The sequence below is a fragment of the Oncorhynchus keta genome, chromosome 10 (assembly GCF_023373465.1).
Source record: "Oncorhynchus keta strain PuntledgeMale-10-30-2019 chromosome 10, Oket_V2, whole genome shotgun sequence".
NCBI classification, from domain to species: domain Eukaryota; kingdom Metazoa; phylum Chordata; class Actinopteri; order Salmoniformes; family Salmonidae; genus Oncorhynchus; species Oncorhynchus keta.
The window spans coordinates 82,182,040-82,199,539 of NC_068430.1; the positions used below are offsets into that span (position 1 = coordinate 82,182,040).

The 17,500-nt window shown below is 45.4% G+C and overlaps 1 protein-coding gene across 1 annotated transcript in view; it reads right to left on the minus strand.

Moving 5' to 3' along the window:
• The window catches only part of LOC118383001 (adhesion G protein-coupled receptor E5-like), a 26,028-nt gene that overhangs the window by 3,653 nt on the left and 4,875 nt on the right, over positions 1-17,500 (minus strand). Inside the window, exons 2-11 of the mRNA XM_052526128.1 lie at positions 14,576-14,812; positions 14,195-14,320; positions 11,725-11,856; positions 7,303-7,346; positions 5,739-5,852; positions 5,435-5,588; positions 5,195-5,314; positions 4,743-4,963; positions 2,540-2,725; positions 1,662-1,856 (exon numbers count right to left, since the gene is read on the minus strand). Of these exons, the coding sequence (XP_052382088.1) occupies positions 1,662-1,856; positions 2,540-2,725; positions 4,743-4,963; positions 5,195-5,314; positions 5,435-5,588; positions 5,739-5,852; positions 7,303-7,346; positions 11,725-11,856; positions 14,195-14,320; positions 14,576-14,812 (1,529 nt within the window). The remainder of the gene's footprint in view (positions 1-1,661; positions 1,857-2,539; positions 2,726-4,742; positions 4,964-5,194; positions 5,315-5,434; positions 5,589-5,738; positions 5,853-7,302; positions 7,347-11,724; positions 11,857-14,194; positions 14,321-14,575; positions 14,813-17,500) is intronic.

The following is a 17,500-nucleotide window of genomic DNA, read 5'->3' on the forward strand; positions in this document are numbered from 1 at the left end:
GGAGAGGGGGAGGAGGGGAGGGAGGGAGGGAGGGAGGGGAGGAACAGAGGGTAAGAGGGGAGAGAGAAGTAGTTAGGAGAGGAGAAGGATTGAGGGGAGAGGAGAGGAGAGGAGAGGAGAGGAGAGGGGGAGGGGAGGGGAGGGGAGAAGGAGAGAGGGAGGAGAGGAGAGGAGGAGGAGAGGAGAGGAGGAAGAGGAGAGGAGAGGAGAGGAGAGAGAGGAGAGGAGGGGAGAGGAGGAGGGGAGGGAGGGGAGGGGAGGAACAGAGGGTAAGAGGGAGGAGAGAAGTAGTTAGGAGAGGAGAAGATGATGAGGAGGAGAGGGGTAAGGGGAGGAGCGGGGACAGGGGAGGAGAGGGACAAGAGAGAAGGAAGGAGGAGAGGAGGAGAGGGACAATAGGGAGGAGAGGAGGAGATGGGAGGAGTAATGGCTAAAGTTAACACTGGCTACATTAGTAGTGGCTGTAAAGAAAACTGAACCATGGATTCCAGATTCTCCTGGCCCATAGACTCAGGGTGAGGAACCATCTAACGTTAAGTTGGAAAACACAGAACGCTTCCTTTAAATGTGCTCTTTGTCCACCTTGCTCTTTGTCCGTTACCCACCTTGTTCTGTGTTTGTTACCCACCTTGCTCTTTGTCCGTTACCCACCTTGTTCTGTGTTTGTTACCCACCTTGCTCTTTGTTCCGCTACCCACTTGTTCTTTGTTCTGTGTTCTCCGTTACCCACCTTGATCTTTGTTCGGTACCCACCTTGTTCTGTGTTTGTTACCCACCTTGTTCTGTGTTTGTCACCACCTTTGTTTGTTACCCACCTTGTTCTGTGTCCGTTACCCACCTTGTTCTGTGTTTGTTACCCACCTTGTTCTGTGTCTGTTACCCACCTTGTTCTGTGTTTGTCACCTACCTTGTTCTGTTCTTTACCCACCTTGTTCTGTGTCTGTTACCCACCTTGTTCTGTTACCCACCTTGCTCTTGTCCGTTACCCACCTTGTTCTGTGTTTGTTACCCACCTTGCTCTGTGTTTGTCCTGTGTTTGTTACCCACCTTGTTCTGTGTCTGTTACCCACCTTGTTCTGTGTTTGTTACCCACCTTGTTCTGTGTCTGTGCTCTGTGTTTGTTACCCACCTTGTTCTGTTCTCCTTTTTTACCCACCTTGTTCTGTGTTTGTTACCCACCTTGTTCTGTGTCTGTTACCCACCTTGCCTGTGTTTGTTCCCACCTTGCTCTGTGTTTGTTACCCACCTTGTTCTGTCTGTCTTGTTCTGTTCTTTACCCACCTTTGTTCTGTGTCTTGTTCGTTACCCACCTTGTTCTGTGTTTGTTACCTACCCACCTTGTTCTGTGTTTGTTACCTCCACCTTGCTCTGTGTTTGTTCTGTGTCCGTTACCCACCTTGTTCTGTGTCCGTTACCACCTTGTTCTGTGTCCGTTACCCACCTTGTTCTGTGTCCGTTACCCACCTTGTTCTGTGTGTTTGTTACCCACCTTGTTCTGTGTCCACCACCTTGTTCTGTGTCCGTTACTCACCTTGTTCTGTGTCCGTTACCCATCTTGTTCTGTGTCCGTTACCCACCTTGTTCTGTGTGTGAGGTGCTTGTGTGGAAGACACGCACATACATCTCCCACACACACAAAGTCCCCACATCCCTACACCCACCTTGCTCTGTGTGTGTGAGATACCGCTGAGGAAGACGAGGTCAGCGATGAAGAGGCAGACACAGAGGTGGAGGTGGATGGTGGTGCGTGTCCCCTGGATGGACCGACACAGCCAGAATGTCAGGATGCACAGCAACAGACACACCACAGACACCGACAGACCCAGCCACGTCAACAGACGCAGCTCAAAGGTGTTCTAGAGAGAGACACAGCGAGAGAGAGGACGAGAGAGAGAGAGAAAGAGAAAGAGGGAGGGAGGGAGGGAGGGAGGGAGGGAGGGAGGGGAGGGAGGGAGGGAGGGAGGGAGGGAGGGAGGGAGGGAGGGAGGGAGGGAGGGAGGGAGGGAGGGAGGGAGGGAGGGAGTAAACAAATCAAATGTTGATAATTTCACCCATGTTTATTACCACAGTGTTCCATCACAGCAGCAAGATGTGAGACCTGTTGCCACTATTTGCACATTGTTATAACACTGTATTTAGACATAATATGACATTTTTAACTTTTGTGTAAAGTTTACTGTACATTTTGTATTGTTTATTTCACTTGTGTTTATTATCTATCCATGCCAATAAAGCCTCAGTTGGATATCATGTGTCAACTTGCAACAACACAGCCTTTATCTAAACCTAGGAGCATTACCTTGACATCACCCAGTGTGTGTGTGTGTGTGTGTGTGTGTGTGTGTGTGTGTGTGTGTGTGTGAGTGTGTGTGTGTGTGAGTGTGCGTGTGTGTGCGTGTGTGTGTGTGTGTGTGTGTGTGTGTGTGTGTGTGTGTGTGTGTGTGTGCGTGCGTGCGTGCGTGCGTGTGCGTGTGCGTGTGCGTGTGTGTGTGCGTGTGTGTGTGTGTGTGTGTGTGTGTGTGTGTGTGTGTGTGTGTACCTGTACAGGGTAGAGGGCCATGAGAACAGCAAAGCTGCTAAGGTGGGAACAGGAACACACGGTGTGTGTAGCGTTAGATGTGACTTTGGTACAGCCACGACTTGACCACGCCCCTCCCTCTTCATGGACACGCCCCTCCGACCAGAACACACAGGTGTAGTTCATCTCCATTGACTCCGCCCTCACCTGGGGGTGGGAAAGAGAGAGAGAGAGAGCGAGAGAGAGAAAGAGAGAGAGAGAGAGAGAGAGAGAGAGAGAGAGAGAGAGAGAGAGAGAGAGAGAGAGAGAGAGAGAGAGAGAGAGAGAGCGAGAGAGAGAGAGAGAGAGAGAGAGAGAGAGAGAGAGAGAGAGAGAGAGAGAGAGAGAGCGAAAGAGAGAAAGAGAGAGAGAGCGAAAGAGAGAGAGAGCGAGAGAGAGAGAGAGAGAGAAAGAGAGACAAAAAAGAGAGAGAGAGACAAAAAGGAGAGAGAGAGACAGGAGAGAGAGAGCGATGGAGACGGAGAGAGAGAGAGAGAGAGAGAGAGAGAGAGAGAGAGAGAGAGAGAGAGAGAAAAGGAGAGAGAGAGACAAAAGTAGAGAGACAGGAGGATGAAACATTGGCTCAGTAATTCTTACTGTTTCTGATTTCAGAAGGCAGCAAGAGCAAAACAACATTTTTATCATGGTGCTCATCGTCTGTGAGCAGGTTTCCATCCAACATGTTTATCTGTTAGACATCATGTTTATCATGGTGCTCATCGCCTGTGAGCAGGTCTCCATCCAACCTTGTTAGGTGAATAAAGTCCATGTGGGATAAAAATAATGTCTTGACAGGCCTGATGGAAAACAGAAATATCTGCTGGTAAACTTCAACTGTCGACCAAACTAAATACGTGGAAACACTTTTAGACACAAATATTGATATAATATCATCAAATCAAAGTAACTTGGAGTCACGCGATGGCATGTTGTGTGGTCCTCTGGGAGGAACCAAACACTGTGTTCTACAGTAGGAACCTCATACCAACGGTCAGGCTTGGTGGTGGTAGTGTGATGGTTTGGGGAGGCTTTGCTGCCTCGGGACCTGGACGACTTGCCTTATTAGAAGGAAACCAGGAATTCTGCTCTGTATCAGAGAATTTACAGCACAATGTCAGGGTCTTCCGTCTGTGAGCTGAACCATGAATTCTGTTCTGTATCAGAGAATTCTACAGGAGAATGTCAGGCCTTCCATCTGTGAGCTGAACCAGAATTCTGCTCTGTATCAGAGAATTCTACAGGAGAATGTCAGGCCTTCTGTCTGTGAGCTGAACCATGAATTCTGTTCTGTATCAGAGAATTCTACAGCACAATGTCAGGCCTTCCATCTGTGAGCTGAACCAGGAATTCTGCTCTGTATCAGAGAATCTACAGGAGAATGTCAGGCTTCCGTCTGTGAGCTGAACCATGAATTCTGCTCTGTATCAGAGAATTCTACAGGAGAATGTCAGGCCTTCCGTCTGTGAGCTGAACCATGAATTCTGCTCTGTATCAGATAATTCTACAGAGAATGTCAGGCCTTCCATCTGTGAGCTGAACCAGGAATTCTGCTCTGTATCAGAGAATTCTACAGGAGAATGTCAGGCCTTCCGTCTGTGAGCTGAACCAGGAATTCTGCTCTGTATCAGAGAATTCTACAGGAGAATGTCAGGCCTTCCATCTGTGAGCTGAAGTGCAGAAAGACAATGATCCAAAACACAAAACCAAGTCTACCTGGAAATGGCTAAAGATGAGATGTTATGGCAGGACTTGAAATGAGCAGTTCATGTTTGAAAACCCACAAATGTCGCTGAGTTAAAGCAGTTCTGCATGCAAGACTGATCCAGAATTCCTCCACAGCGATGAGAGACCGATCAACAACTACAGGAAGTGTTTGGTTGCAGTCATTGCAGCTAATTGTGGCACAGACAGTTATTGAGCCGTAAGGGTCAATTACATTTTTTCACACTGGGGCATTGAGTGTTAACTAATATTTGGCTTTGGTTGAAGAACTGATAACATTCAGTATCAAAATACGCAAAGTAGACTAAATTAAAATACTTTTTCACAGCTCTGTATAATCTAGCTCGTAATTGAAAAATGTATATGAAACAAGTCCTAGCTGTAGATGTGCCATTATAATATTCTATAATATTTACATACATCAAATATTAACTTCAGGTATTATAGTATATTTAAATGATACCTGTAGATGTTTGAAGGTGAGGATGACAGGCTTGGTGAGGTGTTCTGTTGCTGGGTTACTGACAAAGGCTGTTACCACCTTGGAACTGATCTGGTAGCTAGGCTTTGATGCTGTGGCGGTTGCTGTGCCTCTGTTTGTGTCTGTGTCAGTGAGGTACTGGAAGGAGTTGTTGACAGATTTCTCCACTGTCTTGTAACACACCAACCCAGCCAGAGCGAAACCTGGGAAGCACAGAATAAAACAAGTTACCAGAATGTCTTGTAACTTTCCCAGAATCCCCAGGTTGTTCAGGTTGGAAGACTGGAATAAGCACGAAATCCGGAATCCAGGATGGAATATTTTTTTAAGTTACTGGTACTAAAATATATAGTACTTAGTTATAGAGATTATGATGATGATGATGATGATGATGATGATGATGATGATGATGATGATGATGAAGAGTATCCTACCTGGGTATGTCCCGTTGCCGGTGGCTGTCTCCCAGCTGGTGTCCAGCCGAGCGTTGTCATTGGCCAGGCTGATTGGCCCAGTGGGCGGAGTCTGTCCCCTCCTCACTGCAAGCTCAGTCGCTGTGTACAAGGACAAGGATTAAGGTGAAAGAAGATGTGTGTGAGTGTGTGTGTGTTCAGGAGTGTGTGTGTGTGTTACCTGTGTGGTCTGTCTCCATGGTGGTGTGGTGTGTGTGTTACCTGTGTGGTCTGTCTCCATGGTGGTGTGGGTGTCTCTGAGCTGCGGCCCGATGAACCTCATGGCGTCCTCCACGGTGCCTAGCAACCCACTCACCTCCCGGCTGTTGTTTAGGATAGCATGAGACAAGAGGCCGTCCATCTCCGTGAAGACATTCTACGGACAGGAAGTAGAAACAGGAAACAGGCAGTGAGTGAACCGTGTGTGTGTGTTTGTATGTGTGCTTGTGTGAGTCCTTGCATGTGTGTGTGTGTGTGTGTGTGTGTGTGTGTGTGTGTGTGTGCGCGTGCGTGTGTGTGTGTGTACTGGTTTGTCCAGTAACACCTCTCCAGTGTCTCCCTCCGGTGCTTCCCCAGAGTTACTTAATGCCAGACAGCTGTTCCTCATCAGAGACAGGAGACCAGCTAAACCTGGGACATTCTGAGAGAGGAGAAGTTCATTGACTTCATGTGAGTAAAAACATTTATAGCAGGACATATATTGTAGTGTCAGAAGAGACACTGAAATGTATCAATCAAAACACGTGTTTCTAAAGTGGTCTAAGAGCGACAGACAGAGACAGAGAGAGAGAGAGAGAGACCAGAGAGATGAGAGAGGAGAGGGACAGAGAGAGAGAGAGAGAGAGAGAGAGAGAGAGGACAGAGAGAGAGAGAGAGAGAGAGAGAGAGAGAGAGAGAGAGAGAGAGAGAGAGAGGGACAGAGAGAGAGACAGAGAGAGAGAGAGAGAGAGAGGAGACAAAGAGAGAGAGAGAGAGAGACATGAGGAGAGAGAAAAGGGACAGATTTATAGCAAGACTTACAAAACAGAGAGAGAGAGAGACGTGGGACTAAAGTGGTCTAAGAGAGAGAGAGAGAGAGAGAGAGAGAGAGAGGGACAGAGAGAGAGAGAGGGAGAGACAGAGAGAGAGAGAGAGAGAGAGAGAGAGAGAGAGAGAGAGAGAGAGAGAGAGAGGGAGAGAGAGAGAGAGAGAGAGAGAGAGAGAGAGAGAGGGACAGAGAGAGAGAGGGAGAGGGAGAGGGACAGAGAGAGAGAGAGAGAGAGAGAGAGAGAGAGAGAGAGAGAGAGAGAGAGAGAGAGAGAGAGAGAGAGAGAGAGAGAATGAAAGAGCAAGAATGTAAAACAATGCAATAGTGAGTTGCAGTATTTGGAAATCATAGACCTATTGGATAATATACCTTCACATCTACTGGTCATTTTACTGACTGCCCACTGCCATATTCTATAAATGTTCTGGTTATTTTACTGACTGCTCACTGCCATATTCTATAAATGTTCTGGTTATTTTACTGACTGCCCACTGCCATATTCTATAAATGTTCTGGTTATTTTACTGACTGCTCACTGCCATATTCTATAAATGTTCTGGTTATTTTACTGACTGCTCACTGCCATATTCTATAAATGTTCTGGTTATTTTACTGACTGCTTAATGCCATATTCTATAAATGTTCTGGTTATTTTACTGACTGCTCACTGCCATATTCTATAAATGTTCTGGTTATTTTACTGACTGCTTAATGCCATATTCTATAAATGTTCTGGTTATTTTACTGACTGCTCACTGCATATTCTATAAATGTTCTGGTTATTTTACTGACTTTAATGCCATATTCTATAAATGTTCTGGTTATTTTACTGACTGCTTAATGCCATATTCTATAAATGTTCTGGTTATTTTACTGACTGCTTAATGCAATATTCTATAAATGTTCTGGTTATTTTACATGACTGCTCACTGCAATAGTTCAGATCTAGAATGAGTAGAACGGACCTCCCCATTCAAGATAATGATGCCATAATGGAGATTCTATGACTAGCGGTTCAGCTGCTGTATAAGGACTCATCGGGTCCAGGTACTGTAAAACTCACCTGTCCAGGAGTCGCATTCGCTTTGAACTGGTCACAGGTCAGTACTAAAGGAAACACAAAACAAAACCATCACATTTGGATCGACAATACACAGCACAACACAACACAACACTACACAACACAACACACAACACAACACAGCACAACACAACACAACACAACACAACACAACACAACACAACACAGCACAACACAACACAACACAACACAACACAACACAACACAACACAACACAGCACAACACAACACAACACAACACAACACAACACAACACAACACAACACAACACAACACAACACAACACAGCACAACACAACACAACACAGCACAACACACACAACACAACACAACACAACACAGCACAACACAACACAACACAACACAGCAACACAACACAACACAACACAACACAACACAACACAACACAACACAACACAACACAACATTACACAGCAAAACACAACACAACACAACACAACACAACACAACAACACAACACACACACACACAACACAACACAACACAACACAACACAGCACAACACAACACAACACAACAACACAGCACAACACAACACAACACAACAACACAGCACAACACAACACAACAAAACACAACACACACAACAACACAACATTACACAGCACAACACAACACAACACAACACAACACAACACACACACACACACAACACAACACAACAAACACAGCACAACACACAACACAACACAACACACACACAACACAACACAACACAACACAACACAACACAACACAACACAACACAGCACAACACAACACAACACAACACAACACAACACAACACAACACAACAGCACAACACAACACAACACAACACAACAAAACAACACAACACACACAATCACACACAACACAACAAAACACACAACACACCACCATCACACGTGCACAACAACACAACACGCTACTACACACCACTACACCACACACAACAACACAACACAACACTTAGTGAGTTGTGAAATCTATTGTGAATGTTTTGTAATGTTTTTAAACTGCCTTAAAACCTCTTTAGGATAGGGGGCAGCATTTTCACTTTTGGATAAATAGCGTGCCCAATTTCAACTTCCTGCTACTCATGCCAAGAATATAAGATATGCATAGTATTAGTAGATTTGGATAGAAAACACTCTGAAGTTTCTAAAACTGTTTGAATCATGTCTGTGAGTATACAGAACTTATGTAGCCGGAAAAACCCAGAGGACTAACCGTTCAGAATTATTATTTTTTGAGGTCACTGTCTGTTCAGTGAGTTCTCATTGGGAAACGATATTTCACTTGTTTGACGTTCCTCTACCGCTTCCACTGGATGTCACCAGCCTTTGGTTGAGGTTTTTCCTTTGTGCAATGAAGAAGTACGGCCATCTTGGAACAGGGTAACGTTATGTGTACTTTTTCAGAGTTGCGCAAGACTTGAAAAGTAGCGTTGGTTTGTGATCCTCCTGTATTGAAAACGTCTTCAATTTGAGGGATTATTAACGTTTAAAAATACCTAAAGTTGTATTACAGAAGTTGTTTGAAATGTTTTGGCAAAGTTTACAGGTAACTTTTGAGATATTTTGTAGTGATGTTGCGCAAAGTGGAAGCTGTTTTTTTCTGGATCGAACACGCCAAATAAATTGACATTTTGTAAATATATAGACGGAATTAATCGAACAAAAGGACCATTTGTGATGTTTATGGGACATTATTGGAGTGCCAACAAAAGAAGCTCGTCAAAGGTAAGGCATGAATTATATTTTATTTCTGTTTTGTGTGGTGCCTGCAGGGTTGAAATATGCTATGCTCTCTTTGTTTACTGTTGTCATCAGATAATAGCTTCTTATGCTTTCGCCGAAAAGCCTTTTTGAAATCTGACATGTTGGCTGGATTCACAACACCTAGGGCGGGAGCGTAGCCTAGTGGTTAGATTGTTGGACTAGTAACCAGAAGGTTGCAAGTTCAAACCCCAGAGCTGACAGGGTACAAATCTGTCGTTCTGCCCCTGAACAGGCAGTTAACCCCACTGTTCCTAGGCCGTCATTGAAAATAAGAATTTGTTCTTAATTAACTGACTTGCCAAGGTAAATACACAGACGTGTGAATTAATGAAAGTTTGAATGTTATAGCATTTTTTTTATTTATTTGGCGCTCTGCATTTTCCTGCCAATTGGCCAGGTGGGGACATTTGCATCCCGCCTATCCCAGAGAGGTTATTAATGTTGCTGGACCCCAGGAAGAGTAGCTGCTGCCTTGGCTGGAACTAATGGGGATCCTTAATAAACACAAATACAACACACCACAACACAACAACACTACACACCAACACAACACCACAATAGTAGATCATCAGATACCAACTAACTAAGATATAAATGAAGACATGAGACAGAGAGGAAGTTGAGGTGGAGATTAAAACACCCAGAAACCTGAAATGTTTCCATGGTAACCATCCTAGGACACATCCCAAATGACAACCTATTATAGAGTGCTCTATGGGCCCTGGTCTAATGTAATGCACTATATAGGGAATATGGTCCTAGTCTAATGTAGTATAGGGAATAGGGTGTCATTTGGGACATTATATTATGAAGAGGAAGCTGCCAGTGGGAACAGTGCTGAAGAGAGTCTCTGTCGAGTGCTGAAGTGGAAGGCCACACAAACACAAACTCACAGAATGGGGACTGTGGGCACACGAGTGCTGAAGTGGTAGGCCACACAAACTCACAGAATGGGACAGCTGAAGTGGGGACTCACAGAATGGGACTGTCGAGTGCTGAAGTGGTAGGCCACACAAACTCACAGAATGGGACTGTCGAGTGCTGAAGTGGTAGGCCACACAAACTCACAGAATGGGACTGTCGAAGTGGAAGGCTGGGAAGCTGAAGTGGAAGGCCACACAAACTCACAGCATGGGACTGTCGAGTGCTGAAGTGGAAGGCCACACAAACTCACAGAATGGGACTGTCGAATGTGGAAGGCCACACAAACTCACAGAATGGGACTGTCGAGTGCTGAAGTGGTAGGCCACACAAACTCACAGCATGGGACTGTCGAGTGCTGAAGTGGAAGGCCACACAAACTCACAGAATGGGACTGTCGAGTGCTGAAGTGGAAGGCCACACAAACTCACAGAATGGGACTGTCGAGTGCTGAAGTGGTAGGCCACACAAACTCACAGAATGGGACTGTCGAGTGCTGAAGTGGTAGGCCACACAAACTCACAGCATGGGACTGTCGAGTGCTGAAGTGGTAGGCCACACAAACTCACAGCATGGGACTGTCGAGTGCTGAAGTGGTAGGCCACACACAAACTCAGTGCAGAATGGGACTGTCGAAGTGCTGAAGTGCTGTAGGCCACACAAACTCACAGCATGGGACTGTCGAGTGCTGAAGTGCATAGAGCGGAAAGGTTGTCTGTTCTCAGTTGCAGGACTCACTATGAGTTAAAAACGGCCTCTTGAAGCAACGTCAGCACAAGAACTGTTCATCGGGAACTTCATGAAATGGGTTTCCATGGCCGAGCAGCCGCACACAAGCCTAACATCACCATGTGCAATGCCAAGCGTCGGCTGGTGCGGTGGAAAGCTCACCGTGATTGGAGCAGTGGAAACACATTCTCTGGAGTGATGAATCATGCTTCACCATCTGGCAGTCCGACGGACTAATCTGTGTTTGGCAGATGACTGCTACATGCCAGAATGTATAATGCAAAGTGTAAGGTTTGGTTGAGGAGGACTAATGATCTGGAGCTGTTTTTCGTGATTCACGATAGGCCCCTTAGTTCCAGTGAAGGGAAAGCTGAAAGCTACAGCATATAATTACATTGTAGACAATTCTATGCTTCCAACTTTGTGGCAACCGTCTGGGGAAGGCCATTTCCTGTTACAGCAAAGCGAGGTCCATACAGAAATGGTTTGTCGAGATCGGTGTGGAAGAACTTGACTGGCCTGCACAGAGCCCCGACCTCAACCCTATCATACACCTTTGGGATAAATTGGAATGCTGACTGTGAGCCAGGCCTAATCGCCCAACATCAGTGCCCGACCTCACTAATGCTCTTGTGACTGAATGATAGCAAGTCTCCACAGAAATGTTCCAACATCTAGTGAACAGCTTTCCCTGAAGAGTGGAGGCTGTTATAGCAGCAAAGGGGAGGATCAACTCCATATTAATGCCCATGAATTGGAAAGAGATGTTAGACGAGAAGGTGTCCACATACTTTTGGTCATGTAGTGGTTGTTATGTTATTTTAGATAGAGCTGTAATTTAGGACTGTTAAAATAGGAGCCTAGTTATATTTCCAATCCAGGCCTTCCTCTTCTAAGAGACAAAGTGATCGTATTGTAATGTCTGGTGTCGTGGGAAGCAACGCGTCATAGTAACAGATTCTACAATCACCTGAGCACTGAGCCTGTTTGTTGTCGTAGTTACTGTATCCAGGGTGACAGAGGCAACTGTAGCTTCCTTTCTGGTTCTGGCAGTCCCCGCCCACTCCACAGATACCAGCGATCTCATTACACTCATCTATGTCTGAGGGAGAAAGAGATAAAAAGAGAGATGAGTGTAGGGTGGGGGATAATGATGATTTTTTAATGATTTTTAAAATTTTATTTCACCTTTATTTAATCAGGTAGGCCAGTTGAGAACAAGTTCTAATTTACAACTGTGACCTGGCCAAGATAAAGCAAAGCAGTGTGACACATACAACAACACAGAGTTACACACAGAATAAACAAACGTACAGTCGATAACACAATAGAAAAAGTCTATATACAGTATGTGCAAATGGCGTGAGGAGGTAAGGCAATAAATAGTCCATTGCAGCGAAATAATTACAATTTAGCAAATGAACACTGGAGTGATAGATGAGCAGATGATGTGCAAATAGAAATACTGGTGTGCAAAATAGCAAAAAAAGTTCATTTAAACAATATGGGGATGAGGTAGGTAGATTGGATGGACTATTTACAGATGGGCTGTGTACAGCTGCAGCGATCGGCAAGCAGCTCAGACAGCTGATAATAAGGAGGAAGAGGAAAAATAGGAGGATAATGATGGTAAGAGACAGAGAGAATGAGAGGGAAATAGAGGGAGAGAAAAAGAAAGTGAGAGAAAGAGAAAGAGAGAGAGCGAGATTATCTAGAGGGAGTAAGCCATTCAGACAGTCTCAGATCTGCTGCATTTAAGTCAGTATGGGGTCACAGTTCAATCAGGTTTAGGGGCATTAAAGTCAGTGTGGGGGTCACAGTTCAATCAGGTTTAGGGGGCATTTAATCAGGTTTAGGGGGTCACAGTTCAATCAGGTTTAGGGGCATTTAAGTCAGTGTGGGGGTCACAGTTCAATCAGGTTTAGGGGCATTAAAGTCAGTGGGGGTCACAGTTCAATCAGGTTTAGGGCATTTAAGTCATGGGGGTTACAGTTCAATTAAGTCAGTGTGGGGGTCACAGTTCAATCAGGTTTAGGGGCATTTAAGTCAGTGTGGGGGTCACAGTTCAATCAGGTTTAGGCATTTAGTGTGGGGGTTCAATCAGGTTTAGGGGCATTAAAGTCAGTGTGGGGGTCACAGTTCAATCAGGTTTAGGGGCATTAAAGTCAGTGTGGGGGTCACAGTTCAATCAGGTTTAGGGCATTAAAGTCAGTGTGGGGTCACAGTTCAATCAGGTTTAGGGGCATTAAAGTCAGTGTGGGGGTCACAGTTCAATCAGGTTTAGGGGCATTAAAGTCAGTGTGGGGGTCACAGTTCAATCAGGTTTTAGGGGCATTAAAGTCAGTGTGGGGTCACAGTTCAATCAGGTTTAGGGCCATTAAAGTCAGTGTGGGGGTCACAGTTCAATCAGGTTTAGGGGCATTAAAGTCAGTGGTTCTCAAACCTCTCCTCTGGGACACCCAAACATTTCACCACTTTGTTGTATTCCTGAACTCACCTGATTCACCTCGTCAAGGTCTTTAGGATTAGTTGACAAGTTGAATCAGGTGAACTAGCTGTGGAATAACTATAATACATGGAAGGCTTTGTGTCCCGGAGGAGAGTTTTGGAATCTGATTTACGTGGTCACATTCCAGCCTGACTCAATTGTAATTATTACATTGCACCAATGGCTGCGTGCCACGTCATCAACTGTGCAGTCGGGCATCAAATTGCTGCTATATCCTGTGACAGGGTTAACTGATGTTTTAAACATGTTTTCCAGGCGTTGTGAGATCTGACAGGTGTCTTCAAAGAGTGAGGGTCACGGGGTCGAAGGTCAGACGTTAGATTTCATAGGTAAGAGGTCAGAGCAATCTAATTCCACGTCTCAGGGAGGGACAGAGAGGGTGGCAGAGAGGGAGAGAGAGATGGAAAAAAGGAGAGAAATACAGACAGAGAGAGAGAGAGAGAGAGAGAGAGAGAGAGAGAGAGAGAGAGAGAGAGAGAGAGAGGGATGAAGAGAGGGATGAACTCAGACACTGTGTCAATTGTTGAAGGGAGATAGTCTATATATCACTTCATAAAGACCCTCTGTGTGTGTGAGGACTGCTGTCTAACCACAGTCTTATAGTCATGATCTCACACACACAGTGTTGTTGCCGTTGTTACTGAGCCCTGACGGACAGGTGCAGGTGTATCGGCCAGGTGTGTTTGTGCACATGCCCAGAGCGCCACACACCGGGGGGAACCCACACACACTCATCCTCATCTGTAGTGGACACACACATACACACACAAGCTGAGCTGAGAGCATGAGACACACACAACACACACACACACACACACACACACACACACACACACACACACACACACACACACACACACACATACACACACACACACACGCACACACATGCACACACACACACACATTGATGCTCTCTTTTTGGACTCACCTGCACAGTGTCCATTGTAAGTAACTCTGAACCCAGGTTGACATTGGCATTTGAAGCTCCCGATGGTGTTGAGGCAAATGGTGTTGCTGCCACAAACCGGTGGTTTCTCCAGGCACTCATTGAGGTCTGAAGAGATAAGGAAATATGTGTTCAAAAAATGTGTTTTGCAACAAAAACACTTTTCTATTGGACAACTTCCTGAACAGAGGAAATAAGGAGATAGGAGCCAAAGTAGCTAGGAGCCAATGTAACATTCACACACACACGCGCACGCATGCACACGCACACACACACACACACACACACACGCACACACGCACACACACACGCACACAACACACACACACACACACACACACACTCAGACATTTGAATACTCACCCTTACACTCCCCAGTGAAAGGAGTAAACTTGAAAGTCGTTGTGGATATGAACCCAGGTAGACAGTGACAGTAGAAGCTTCCATATGTGTTGTAACATGCGGCATTACTTCCACAGGGTGGGTTACTGTCCAACTCTTTACACTCATCTATATCATCACATTGTTGACTCCCATTGGCAATGAAGCCCAGGCCGCAAACTCTGGCCTCTATGTTCCCCAGTAGAGTGAAATGAAGACCTGCGAGGAGAGAGAAAGTGAGAGAGAGAGCGACACAGACAGACAGACAGACAGACAGACAGACAGACAGACAGACAGACAGACAGACAGACAGACAAGGACAGACAGACAGACAGACAGACAGACAGACAGGACAGACAGACAGATGCTTGCATAATAGACCAAGCAGATCAGGGCAGTTTGGGGTCTGAGAAGTCAATGAGAGAAGTTAAAAATGATTCAAAATTATTCATCATTACTTTTATTTCCCGACCGCTAGTCACGATTTCTAATCCTGTAAATGCGATCAGGGATTTCTATTGGAGGAGCAGTTTCAGCCTCCACACTGTACTGTCAGTTTCAGCCTCCACACTGTACTGTCAGTTTCAGCCTCCACACTGTACTGTCAGTTTCAGCCTCCACACTGTACTGTCAGTTTCAGCCTCCACACTGTACTGTCAGTTTCAGCCTTCACACTGTACTGTCAGTTTCACTGTACTGTCAGTTTCCACACTGTACTGTCAGTTTCAGCCTTCACACTGTACTGTCAGTTTCAGCCTCCACACTGTGCTGTCAGTTTCAGCCTTCACACCGTACTGTCAGTTTCAGCCTCCACACTGTACTTTCAGGTTCAGCCTCCACACTGTACTGTCAGTTTCAGCCTCAGCCCACACTGTACTGTCAGTTTCAGCCTTCACACTGTACTGTCAGTTTCAGCCTCCACACTGTGCTGTCAGTTTCAGCCTTCACACTGTACTGTCAGTTTCAGCCTTCACACTGTACTGTCAGTTTCAGCCTTCACACTGTACTGTCAGTTTCAGCCTCCACACTGTACTGCCAGTTTCAGCCTCCACACTGTACTGTCAGTTTCAGCCTTCACACTGTACTGTCAGTTTCAGCCTCCACACTGTACTGTCAGTTTCAGCCTCCACACTGTACTGTCAGTTTCAGCCTCCACACTGTACTGTCAGTTTCAGCCTCCACACTGTACTGTCAGTTTCAGCCTCACACTGTACTGTCAGTTTCAGCCTCCACACTGTACTGTCAGTTTCAGCCTCCACACTGTACTGTCAGTTTCAGCCTCCACACTGTACTGTCAGTTTCAGCCTCACACTGTACTGTCAGTTTCAGCCTGTACTGTCAGTTTCAGCCTCCACACTGTACTGTCACAGGTTCCACACTGTACTGTCAGTTTCAGCCATCAATCACATGATATTTTCTCAGTCAACACTGTATCAGATCAGTTTTTCACACTGTACTGTCAGTTTCAGAACCATCCAGACACTGTACTGTCAGTTTCAGCCTTCACACTGTACTGTCAGTTTCAGCCTCCACACTGTACTGTCAGTTGGAGCCTCACTCAAGTCACTGTGACTTGGGTCCAGGTTCAAAGCCTCAATCACATGTACTGCAGCATTTTGATAGAAACATCAATGGGTACTGTATCAGTTTCAGTGTGGTCCCACTGTGGACTTCAGTTTCAGCCATGCTAATGGGTGGACTGGCTGCAGTTTCAGTAACCATCCAGAAACTGTCAGTTTCTGAGCTACAAATTAATGGGTACTTTCATGAGCCTACCCATGCTACTGGGTGGACTGGTCAGTTTTGAGCCTTGAACCATGCTAATGTGGAATGGAAGTCCCCATGCTAATGGGTGGACAGCATTATGAGTGTACCCATGCTAATGGGTGGACTGGCAGCATTACTGAGTGTACCCATGCCACACTGGGTGAGTGTACCCTGTCAGTTATGAGTGTACCCATGCTAATGGGTGGACTGGCAGCATTTGAGTGTACCCATGCTAATGGGTGGACTGGCAGCATTTGAGCCTACCCACATGCCTACTGTAGGTCAGAATAAATGCAGGTTATGACAACGTAATAATCCCACTGGAGCTGTCAGTTTAAAACACATTCATTGACCAGCACCGGAGCAAAAATGACTGGAAGTGAATGTTAGCAGTACAGAAAGTTTGCCATCAAAGTAAAAATGTAACAATCATAGTGAATTGCAACTAACTACCGGTACTCACCGAACACCGAATGACTGGGAGTGAATGTTAGCAGCACAGAAAGTTCGCCATCAAAGTGAAAAAACGAACACAATCCTAGTGAACTTCAGCTAGCTACTTAGCGAACACATAGCATAACTGTTTTACTGTCACTCTATTCATTTAGATGTTTTTATTTACAGACACTTTATTAGTGGATTTCCCGACCGCTCGTCACGATTTCTAATCCTGTAGAATCCATCAATAGAGTACCACAGTACGAGTCATAACCATTAGACTGCCGAATTGAGGCAATGGTAAGAATCTCTGGATTAACTATCTAATGTTAGCTAAATAAAGTCATGAATTAAATGGATAAATGTCAGTTTAAATTGACAATTCCGTGAACTGTCTTGTGCAAGTTTTAAATTGACACATTAACTGTTAGTTAGCAAAGGTGTCAGCTAGAGATGTGCTGCAGGAGTTGCAGGGATTCAAATTATTGGAAACAGTTTCAGCCTCCACACTGTACTGTTGCTGTCAGTTTCAGCCTCCACACTGTACTGCAGTAGTCAGTAGTAGTAGTAGTAGTAGTAGTGTTCAGTAGCAGTAGTGCTGTCAGTTTCAGCCTCACAGTAAGTTTCAGCAGCTAGTACTAGCAGTTTCAGCCTCAGCACACTGTAGCTGTCAGTTTCAGCCTAGACAGCAGTAGCAGTCAG